Genomic DNA, 11,975 nt, shown 5'->3' on the forward strand with positions numbered 1-11,975 from the left:
GTACAAATGGCATGGCCAGATTCAAAACAAGGCTGATGGGAATACCAAATTAGCATGTCATTGCAACACAAGAGAGGGACGCATTAATTAACCACACTGCTCCAACTCAAGACAAAACACTTTCCATCCAAATCTTAGGGCGCCATCTAGAGTTGTAGGCACAGCACGAACGTGTACCACATCCACATCCATGATTAAATTCAAAACTAAATTATTACGAAGAGATCAATGGTTTCGTTTTTTTTGTTGGCAAAATTTTTTTAATAGAAGTTAAAAATCGCAGCAGAGCACACCCGATGCACAAGCAGTTTAACCATCTATACAGAGTAAGATAGACAGATCTGAACTCACCTGATCGAGGAGCATGGTCGCTGCACCTGCACCAGATCCCAGCACGCGGCGACGACGGGCCAGCTTACTCCTCGGGCTGCTCCTCACGCGCGTGCAGAAGAAGGATCGCCCGGCGCCGCCGACGGCAACCGCAGCGCAGCGACCATGCCGCCGGCGGCGACCCATCCGCGAGCGCCTGGCAGGTTGCCGAAGCAAAGCAAACCCTAGCGCGTGTGCTCGGACGAAACCCTAGTGGAGCAAGGGATCCATCCATCCACCATATGGATCCGATCCGAGGCTGCTGCTCTTGCTCCGCAATTCTCTCGAGCCCGACCGAGCTGAGCTCGCATCGCAGTCGCAGCGCACGCTGAGCTGAGCTGGGCTTTGTGGCCCTAAGGCCTAAAAATTTGGAAACTATACTTCTGTATTTCTAAGCTTTTTATTGGGAACTTTGGAATAAAAGTGGGGCAAACGATTTTATTATATATTTTTCAACAAATTTTCACTAAAAACTTATTAAATATAAATATAATATAATTGTAGTATAATTTTATTGTAACTTATACGTAACTCTTATATAGTTTTTAACTATTAGATTTAATTCAAGATTCATGTATAGCGTGCTTACTGGTTAGGCGATTCTATCTCGAGAAATGTGCTTCGCGGAAATAATATGTTACCACAGGATTTTTAAAAGTTACATTTATACTATATTTATATCTGTTAAAATTTTAGCAGAAAATTTACCGATAAATGTTTAGATAGCCCTATGACCACATATTTACTCCTTCTGTTTTAAATAACTGTCGGTACTGAGTATCACAGTTGTAGCTTTGATCACTAGTTGCTCATTAATGAAATGATTGAAGTATAATGATTGAGAGCTTCGTGTTTATATTTAAGATGCCATATAGGATTACTTCGATACTTCGTTAATTCCATCTAACGATATGCTTGGATTTGCGAGGCCTGGTTTGGTTGGTCCAAAAATTTGAACTAAAAATCTGAAGCTTCGTGACAGCGAAATTGAAGTGCAGGTTTTTGTTACTTGTGCAAATAAAAATTATTTGTATAGGAAATATATAATAGCTAAGAAAAATTTCAATACTCTTGGAAAGGCTGATTTGAGGTTGAAGAATGGTTATTTTGGCACAACGAATGGTATATTCCAACGTAAAATAATAATAATAATAATAATAATAATAATAATAATAATAATAATAATAATAATAATCTAGTGTACACACCGTGCACAATAACTAAAAAAATATCATAATTCTAGAAAATTTATATATATACTTTTAGTAGTATTATATCTATGTGTAATGCGACCATTTTTAAGTTCATTATATATAGGAGCAAAAGAAAAAACAAATCTAATAGGTTTATACTTTTAAAACTTTTAGATTTTTTATTTTTTCAGAAAATATAATTAATGAGGTTAAGATTAAAGTGTAATACTATTGGAACTACATGTACAATTTTTTTCTATAATTGTTGTAAAATTTATTAGTACGTGTACAGTGTGTATACGAGTTCGTGTACACATATATTCCCATTTATACATGTTATATCTATTCAATTTCATGTTCTTTGGCAAAATATTTGGAGTACAAATGGGGCTATACCATAGGCCCGCCACCAATTATTTGACACTAGCTCGCATGGCATTGCCACATTGTGACAACATAATCAATGTAGCGAACGGATAGAGTAATAAAATCATTAATATTTTTCGGTCTATGCATGAAGCCTTACAAAGGAGGTTTAATTTTGCTAGTTTAAATGCAACATTTCATTTTTTTTTGCGTGGTTGAAAGGATTGCCTACTCATGAATCATGATCGCCACGATAAGGTCCATGTAACCAAATGGTTAAATGTCCACGATAAGTTTCACATAGTTTAAATGTGTATCTTACATTCTTCTTATTTAATCTAAATATGTGTCTTACATTTTAGAAATTTGAGTAGTTTTGCCTTTTATTCATTGCGTTGTCATCACCATTGTTGGTGTACTCGGGGTGAGTTTTGGGCATCCAACCTCCTCTCAGCACTCTACCTACTTACTTTCACCAACAATGATGTCCAGATAGCCAAATGGTAAGTGTAGTTTTATATCTAGTATCCCGCCATCTAAATATATACCTTCCTCCCTCTGTCCCTTTAAACTTGATGTTCTAGCTTCTGGTGAGAGTATGAATATAGTGCAAAAATAACCTGTACTGCCCCTATACTTCTATCATTACTAGTACTAGACCTTAATGTCTGCTGGTTTGAGGTAAGAGAGCAGTGAGTGGTGTGGCAGAACGTCAGACTAGTTGAGTTGTGGTAGAGTAGGTCTGAACTACGAAAACAGGCTCCTAGCGACACTCTTCGTGGGACATTGCTTCAGCGCTAAAACGACCTCCTTTTCGGGACGGAGGGAGTACTTTTTTATAGAAAAATGTGTATGTTACATTCTTAATAAAAATGATGATTTTGCCTTTTTATCAATTGTGCTACGATTTTGGTTTATTAATTTACATGGGCAGAATTTTGGTCATCCAACTCCACTGTTTCTTATGATCACCAGCGGTGAGATACAAATCAATAGATGGATTTGCTCACCATGGGCAAGGAGAATGGCTACTATCAAAATACTAATCCATATGTTACATATTGTAAGATGTCTTGTGTTTGAAAATTCAAACTAAGCAAGGTGTTGAATTTCCCTTTCAACCCCTCCTCCATTCAAACTAAGGACTCCTTTGTTACTGGACAACTAGTGTTGTCGCTCACCTTCTAGAATCTTCGTTGCCACCTCCAGTTGTTGACGGCTCGATGCAACTCATATGTGGTCCTATCTTTCTTGCTTCTACTGACCCTTGGTGGCACATCTCGCTGCTCACGGTGTTCTGACTTGACATTCACCCCTGACCCTGGCAGCGCAATGCTACTTGTTGCTATCCGCCACCTTCATTCTCACTCATGTTTGCTCCATCACCATCACTCATGCAGCTAGGCAGCATGCAAGCAGGTTTAGAGCAGGCAACTGTGCCACACACTGTCAGCACTACACCCCGGGAGACAGTTCGCGCTCACCACCCGCTCATGTATGCCTTTCGGTCTTGCCTCAACGAGCTTCGGGCGAGACTCTTGAGGAGGAGAAGATTAGTTTAGGAATATGTAGCTAGGGAATATGATATTTTACAATCTAGTAGTAGTGTAGGATGGTCATAACGTCTTGCAGTCTGTAATAGAGGGAGTACCTCAACTTGAATGTCTTCCATGTAGGGGTCGTAATGGGTCTAGGCTCATGGATCCTTTCATAACCTACCTAAGCCTCGTATATTTTCATGTTAAAAATGACTAAAGTTCTAGCCCAAACTAATATAGATCCAACCCATCCCTACTTCTGTATTTACAACCAGACTTTTTTCGCAGAGATATGTATAGGAGAGCGCTACAAATCGGGCGTTTGTTATTTGCAAAACATTGCACGGTGTTGCAATATAGTGTTGCAAAATGTTTCATATATTGCACTACTCGATGAGAAATATTTTAGATGTTCCATCGATCGAGGGAAAATGTTTCATTGCTTGAACGTAAGTGCTTCAACCAAAACACAACATTCGAAACATATAGATTGCAACGTATGCAACATTGAATCAAAACAAAATGAAACATCTTAATACAATACAATAGTGTAAAAAAGTAAAACTCCAACAAAATAGACCCACCTTCGTCTTCTTCCACTCCAGCCACTACAACCGCCAATGCGTGCGGGGAAGGGGAGGATGATCACCACCGTCATCCTGTCTCACCCTACCCCGTCGTCGGCAATGACGAGGTCCTTCACCACCATGTAGCCACCGAGACCCTACCCCATCGTCGGCAATGACGAGGTCCTTCAACACCATGTAGCCACCGAGAGAATGGCTTCGCATTGTTAGTCTTTCGGAGAGAGGGCCGGGGGTTGATTGTCACATCATCCTGTCTATCGTCGGCAATGACAAGGTCCTTCACCACCATAGCCACCGAGACGATGGCTTTGCAGTGTTAGTCTTTAAGGAAAGAGTAAATTTCACAAAACTACATGTTTTGTGGTTCAAGTTGCAGAAAACCACACACATTTTGACACTTGGCACTTAAGTATATATATTTTTGTTGTGTAGTTTCACAAAACCACACTATCGATGAATGGATTCACCTGCGAGATGACGTGACTGTTTCATCTAGGACAAGGACATGACATCCTATTACCAGCCATCGCACGAAATTAATAGTATGCCACGTCGATGGAATAACCATGTCATCTCACCGGTGAATCCATTTATCGATAGTGTGGTTTGTGAAACTAAACTACCAAAATATAATGTGTGTAATTTTCTGCAATTTGAACCATAAAACATGTAGTTTTGTGAAATTTACTCTTAAGGAAAATAAGAAATGAAGGAAACGTGTGGTGGATTATGTAGTTGTGAGAGTGAGAAGGACGAGTACATCCAATATTTTGGAGTCATCAAGACGTCCGTCCCTAAGCGTTTTCAAGATGCCTCTTAAGCGTATCTAGACACAATTGAGGTGGAAGAAACGGCCATCCAGCCATCCCGGTAAGTCTATCTCAAGGGCAAACAATCAGCACTCAATCACTCTCCCATGATCCCATCAACTCAATCACATTTTCACATCAGCCTCGTACACAGGTTACTGACAACTGAGTATAATCAGACGAACATATGTATTTGCAGTGGACCATGCATTCTTCACTGCCGTAAGAAATACAGAGCGCAGAACAATGATAGACATAGAGATTATAGCAGCAAGGTCAATAAACAGTCAAATTAGAATATTTAAGCAAATCCGTTAACGGTTCCCTTACATATAAGGGCAGATGGCAACAGTTAGCTGCTTGCGAAGGCAATGTCACTACCGCACAAAATATAATAGGTCAATCATACCAATACTGTTCCTAACACAAAAGGCTTTGTTTGAGGGTTCTAATTCTCTCAGCATATGAAAACTAACGGAATACAACATAGCTTTCATGTGTAGCTTCTACAGCAAACTACGGATGGGTTCAGCGACTAAAATTACACAGTTGGTCCAGTTACGAGATAATTCGATGAAACTAAATAAATGTTCTGGTGCCGCTGATTGAGTAACCCAAGATAAAACGCTGATTTTCCAGGAGGTGCACTTATTGTATCCTAGAAAAAACTCTCAAGAGTTCACTCATTTCCCATATGGATGGTACCTGCTGGAACCCCGCCCACCAGCACCTCCTGCTCCAGCTCCACCATAACTGCCATATCCTCCAGCACCACCATAGGCACCCGGAGCGCCACCATAGGCACCACCACCATAAGCACCTCCGCCATAGGCACCCCCTCCATAGGCACCACCACCATATGCCCCATAAGCACCATAGGCACCTCCATACAAGGAGCCACCATAACCACCACCATATCCTGATCCAAATCCAGCATTACCTCCATAGCCATACCCTCCTCTGCCATAACCATATGCAGTACTATCATAATAACCTCCTCCAGCCGATCGGTAACCAGCACCATACCCATAGCCACCGCTGCTGCCACTGCCACCGCCACCGCCGCCGCCTCCACCACCAGAAGCAGCAGCTCCACCACTACGGTATGAACTGCGGTAACCACCCCCGCTTCCATGGCTAGATCTCCCATTACTACTGTGATCACCACCATGTTTCTTTGGCTCGGCCTTCTTTATTTCAACCTGAAAATTAGTAGAGTACAAAATAGAGAAGATTATCAAGCTACCCTTAAAGGGTACAACAAAAATCATGTTGATCAACGCTACCACTTATGAGATTAGTTTCCAGATCATTTGACCCAGCAAGCAATTGAGTAGCAAAGCACATGTTACAGACAATGGAACATAAATTGATTAGTATCGAGAAAAGATGAAAAGGAAACCCACAGAAACACCAACTGCTGCTAGATACTCAGGCCCTCCATTCATAATTGAAAGCAACCTTGACAACTTAGATTTACAATGTGACCTGTCTATTTCTTTCAGCATATGAGCATCTCTAAGTTTATTACCATTTTCCCTTTGTTTCCATGTTTCCTACTAAATGTTCATACAGAACCAGAAGGCGTGCACATGATGATTGTAAACGTGTTTAACATAAGTCGCCAAGTTGGTAACTACCCAAGAAAGTCTGCAAACAATTAAAGAAGTTTCTAACCTGCTTTCCACCAAGGTCACGCATTCTTCCCTCTGATATAACCCTTTCCACAGAATCCTCACTTTCAAAAGTGACAAAACCAAATCCTCTAGAACGCCCAGTGCTATGATCAAGCATTATTTGATGTTCAACAATCTTACCATATGGGGAGAAGTGCTCCCTCAACTCATCTAAAATTTAATATCTTGTCAGTTTTCATTGTAACTACAAATCGTTGAAGATTTTTATCTGTAAGTCTAATAAGTACCTTCAGTTAGTGATGAAGGTAATCCACCAACAAAGATTTTCCTTGTCTTCGGACCATCTTTTGATGACATTTCTTCCCTTGGGACTGTCCTTTTAACTTCAACCTGAACAAATAAAAGTTAAGCAAGATAAAGAGAAGCCAAGATAAACCCAAAGTACCCAAAGTGCGACTTTGCAAAAGAGTGTCAACTGTAGACTGAAGTCCCACGTAACGGCTGATCTAAATCAAGATGTCCTACCGTTCTTCCATCTATAACATGCTCATCCTCCAAAACCTTGTCTATAACAGATGGATCGGAAAATGTAACAAATCCAAATCCACGAGGCATCTTAGTATGCTTGTCCTTCATAATTACAGAATCAGTTATAGCCCCATACTTCTCAAAATGCTTGGAGAATGATTCTACATACAAACAAATAAACCATACAGCTTTGTCAAATGGGAAAAAGGAATTATCAGCAAAAGAAAGAGAATTGGGTAGGCAAACAACAGAGTATTGAAGAAATAGCATGGTGAGTCGGGATTAGGTCATGATAGAAAAGCAATTCACAAGGGCAGAAAGCATAGAGATCTCCATTCAGAAATCATGGATAATATTAGATGCACTAATGCAAGTCTACATGCCCCGAAAGCTCACACTATCACTTGTTACAAATCATTTTAATCTGGTCACAGAAAGCAAATGCAGTGTAAATATGCTAGCAATCACAGGATTAAATGATCATGTGCAAGTTATTAGTACCATTTTCTACCTTGTTAATTTGATATAAATAAGCGAATATTGGCACAATATCTCATAGTACAATTAGTCCCATATCGATCAACAAAAAAAGGAGTGCAATTTGAGAACCCACAGCACAATTTAACAACAAAAATCCATATACACAAGAACTAGAAGACATGAGAGATTAAACAAGTTCCTTCTTGTTAGTATACCTTTCATACAAATATATGGACTTAAGTGAGTGAACAGAATACAGATGATGCAATAAAATGCAGAAAACAAATCAACACAGGATGCAAAACAACACAGCTATACAGGTAAACTGATAAGCATATATGCTGTACATCCATATAATGGTCCCTGAGGCCCAAACTCTTGTGGTTCAGTATGGGTCTAATAGTATTTTGACTGAATATCAAAAATTAAAAACTACATTCAAGAGTTATGCAAAGAGAAGTCTGGTTTTGGCAGCGATAAACACATAAGTTATTTGGAAGACACAGCAACCGTATTGTGCACATAAATTTGTATGACCCTTGTGTCACACAGATCATACTGTCCCTGCTAAAACGTACAAAATGCAGAAACGTATGAAACCTAACAGGCTCACAAACATCACAGCACCAACACAAAGAAACCATAAAAACAAATTGATTAACCTAAGCCCAAATCACAAAACAACACAACATAAAAGGGCAGTTTTGGATCCACTAAATTTATATCCAATTTTAGGCAGAGTAACACAAGTCATATCTTACAACAGCACATTAACAAAGAACGATAAATTTCAGTAAGAATGCCAGATAATATCATCCTTATCTTGAACCTACTACTACTGCGTGTTTTTCTACCAATGTTCCTTTCACAATTTTCCACAAAGATGCTGTAGAACTTCCTCCACACCACAGCTTGAAGCTGGAACTAACGTAAACAGCGTCCTAGAAAAAAAGTTAATCCTATGGTGCGCTACCAGTACTAAATTATAACAAAGCAAAGCCATCGACCGTTCACCTTCGGTTGTCTCCCAAGCGACGCCTCCGACGAAAATCTTCCTGCAAAAAAAAGAACAAAACAGTTACATCAGCTCTCAAGTCTCAAACCCCCCCTCCCCCCTCTCTCCCAAATCCGAAACAAACCCCCCAAAATCCCTAGCCCAAGCCACGAAGCCACCGACCCCGACGAGTCGCCGCCGGGCGCCCTCCCGTCGTCCCCGCCGGCGTCGCCATACGCGCCGCCATCGCCCCCATCCCGACCGCCGCCGCCCCGCCTTCCGGGTCGGCCCTCCTCGTCGAACCCCTCCACCTCCTCCACCTCCTCCTCCTCCTCGTACCCGTTCATCCCGTGCTGGTTCTCCTCCGGGTACCCCGCCATATCACACAACAACAAGCTCGCCGCCGCCGCCGCCGACGCCGATGCCCCTGCAACCGGGCACAGAAGAAATCTGAGCAAAAGTGACGAAACCCTAGCTCGCAGAGGAGGAGGAGGAGAGGGGCGCGGCGGATTACCTCGGAGGCGGATCGATCGGAGGAGGAAGGGGAGGGTGGTGGGGGGTTTGGAGGTGGAGGAAACCCTAGGCTTCGCGTGCGGGTTTAGAGGGGGGTGGGAGATTGGATGGATGGAGGAGGCGGCGGCGAGGTGAGAGGGGGGAGTCCAACGCGTAAACCGCTCGAGGGCTCGGGGTTCGGGGCTTATAAAGCCAGCCGTGCACGCCTCCTCGGCTCCTCGCCCGCCCAAGCCCAGCGAAGTGGAAAGCCAAGGCCTGAAAGAGGCACGAATGCACGGGATACAGTCATACAGGATACATACAGCTAGTACTGGTAGTAGAACGTATGGTGTGTTTAGTTCACGCTGAAATTGAAAGTTTGGTTGAAATTGGAACGATGTGATGGAAAAGTTGGAAGTTTATATATGTAGAAAAGTTTTGATATGATGAAAAAGTTGGAAGTTTGAAGAAAAAGTTTGGAATTAAGGTTGTGTTCGGTTCCTTCTAAAGTTGGAAGTTTGGGTTAAAATTGGTACGATGTGACTGAAAAGTTATGTGTATATGACAGGTTGATGTGATGGAAAAAGTTGGAAGTTTGGATCCAAAGTTTGGATCTAAACACAGCCTAAACAAGGGCTACCTATTGCGATTAAAATTTCTCGTGGCAAATTTTATTGGGCACGTTTGACGTTTCAAACCGGAGTTGTTTTGGCTGAGCAAATCAGCATACACAAGCAAGCCGGAGCAGGTTGGCTGAGCAAAGTGGTGTGGCCGAAGCAAGCCGGCACATGTGAGGGGCAAGACGGCAGAGGACGATGACAACAATGCCAGCGCCGCGGACGATGTCCAGTTGGGGTTCGTCGACCCAGACAGAGTGGAAAATGTGATCCCACCACCGCTGTTGCTGCCATTAAGGCCGTCGTCTGTTGTACTCTTCCTGTGCACCGTCGCCGCCCTAGGAGAAGTCCGTGGCCATGTGGCCCTCCTTGCCTCACTTGTAGCACGCACAGCTGCCTCTTCTCCCGTTGTTCTTGCCGCCGCCTCCACAGCCACGGTCAACCCTCGCCGTAACCTTGGTCCCCGCTGCCGCTGGGATGGGATCCGGTGGTGAGCATGCCGCCGCTTGACGTGGTAACGTCCACGACTTTGTGTGGCCATCGTTGCCAGATCCGATGGATAACTCATCGCTCTCGTTGAGCTCCGGTAGCCGTTGAACTTGAGGGAGGACTTGTGGACGAAGAGGTCTTCTGCCACCCTGCTCGCCCTTCCCACTCCCCTTCGCCTAGGGTGACCTCGACTCCTACATCTCCTCGAGGCGCCCCGCCCAACGCTTGCAGGTCCCTGCGGCCGCCACAAACAACGGCGAGAAGGGCTGGGCACCTCACCCTGGCCTTCTCCCTGCCGCTCCCTGCCCTTCTCCCTCTTTGTGTGTGCTCATCAGCCGACGACTACGAGGGATCTCGAGGAAGGAGCAAGGATGGCCGGATGGAGAGAGGAGGAGACGCTCGCCCTGGAGGTAGAGAGGAGTGCAGGGGTCCCATTGTTTTTTTGTCTGACTGGTTATGTGGGCCCCACATTTTTGTTTTAATTTTTAATTTTTATATTTTGCTTTCAGTGCCACATCATTGCAACGTAGGATGATGACCAAGTCAAACCAGCCACGTAGACACCTCGTCAGCCAAAACCGCCATCTAAACCACCGAGGGATCTCGTCTGCACCGGTTTTAACAGTGGAGGGACCTGTTATATCTAGTATTGAGGTTTAGGGACGAAAACCGAACTCGTTATCAAGCAAAGAGATCTCAAATGAACTTATTCCAAATTAGAACTCCTCTTCCTCCCACCACAACCAACTATGGGAAAAAGTACACCACAGGTCCCTCAACTTGTCCTCGGGATAAAAAAAGTCCTCGAACTGTAAAATCAGATACGTGGGGTCCCTTAACTATACAAAACCGGTCACCCGAGGTCCTTTAGTGGTTTTGACCCCGGTTTTATCTACGTGGCGGCTGAGTCAGCGTGAGACCCACATAGGCCCCACATGTCATTTGTCCACGTCACCCTCTCTTTCCCCTCTTCTCTCCCTTCCTCCTCTCTCTCTCTCTTTCCCCCCTCTCTCTCGCGCGCGCGCACATGGAACAGGAAGGGAAAGAAATTCTCTGCGGCAGGGCCGCACGCCACACCCTATGCAACACCACGTAGAATAACGACGCGTGTCCATTGTCCATCAGCGCGCTGCAGCCCCAGCCGGCCTGAGCCCAACTTTGGAGCCGAGCCGATGCCTGGTATACTACACCCACACATCCGTCGGCTCGTTGAAAATGCTACCGAGCCGCATCTACTGGCTACACATGAAGCCTGAATACTTTCATTTTTCAATAGTTTTTTTATACAACTATTGCTGATAATATGCGTGGAGATTTTTCTAGTGTAATATATAAGTCATTTACCTAAACTTTATCAAGATATCTCAGGTGCTCAGAAATTACATTTTGATGACATAACAAATCAAGGAACATTTAAGGAGTACCCCATCCGTTTTAAAAAAAAATAGTCCAATCCTAGCTACGAACACATGTGTCCAGATTTGTAGCTAGAGTTTGTCTTTTTTTGGGATAGAGTAGTAGCTTCGAAAATTTTTAATTGTATAGGTGCGGAGCTATATAGGAATACCAACCACATGAAAGCTTGAAAGTTTGCAACATACAAACTAATTCTAGCACTATACCCAGCCTGACAAGTAAAAATACATGTGTTCATTGACAACTTAAAAGCACACCTGGTGTTGAAATCAGGATGGTACGTTCACGACATCATATTTATATAGCATGTAAAATCATTTGGTCTATATTGTAGAAATAAAAAGAGAGGCAATACACCACCCTTACATAGGGAACCCAAAAACTTCTAGACTTAATACAAACTATTCATGTGCCCTGGACAACTTGACTCCAATAAGCAGCGGCAAGAGATGGACTCGGC

General features: G+C 43.2%; 1 protein-coding gene across 1 annotated transcript; it reads right to left on the reverse strand.

Moving 5' to 3' along the window:
- Positions 1-5,124: 5,124 nt before the first annotated feature.
- Positions 5,125-9,175, reverse strand: LOC127763237 (glycine-rich RNA-binding protein 3, mitochondrial-like). Its single transcript, XM_052287881.1, has 7 exons — positions 9,016-9,175; positions 8,685-8,928; positions 8,522-8,562; positions 7,025-7,188; positions 6,787-6,889; positions 6,540-6,709; positions 5,125-6,064 (listed from the first exon to the last, which is right to left on the reverse strand). Exons 2-7 carry the CDS (start codon positions 8,879-8,881, stop codon positions 5,546-5,548), a joined length of 1,194 nt encoding a protein of 397 aa, XP_052143841.1. The 5' UTR covers positions 8,882-8,928; positions 9,016-9,175; the 3' UTR covers positions 5,125-5,545.
- Between the last annotated feature and the right edge of the window lie 2,800 nt (positions 9,176-11,975).

The sequence above is a fragment of the Oryza glaberrima genome, chromosome 2 (genome assembly GCF_000147395.1).
Source record: "Oryza glaberrima chromosome 2, OglaRS2, whole genome shotgun sequence".
Lineage (NCBI taxonomy): Eukaryota > Viridiplantae > Streptophyta > Magnoliopsida > Poales > Poaceae > Oryza > Oryza glaberrima.

Coding starts and splice junctions, on each gene's coding strand:
- LOC127763237 (XM_052287881.1), bottom strand. CDS start 8,881: ATGGCGGGGTACCCGGAGGAGAACCAGCACGGGATGAACGGGTACGAG. Junction 8,563..8,684: donor CCCGGCGGCGACTCGTCGGG/GTCGGTGGCTTC, acceptor TTTTTTTTGCAG/GAAGATTTTCGTCGGAGGCG. Junction 6,890..7,024: donor ATGTTATAGATGGAAGAACG/GTAGGACATCTT, acceptor TTATTTGTTCAG/GTTGAAGTTAAAAGGACAGT.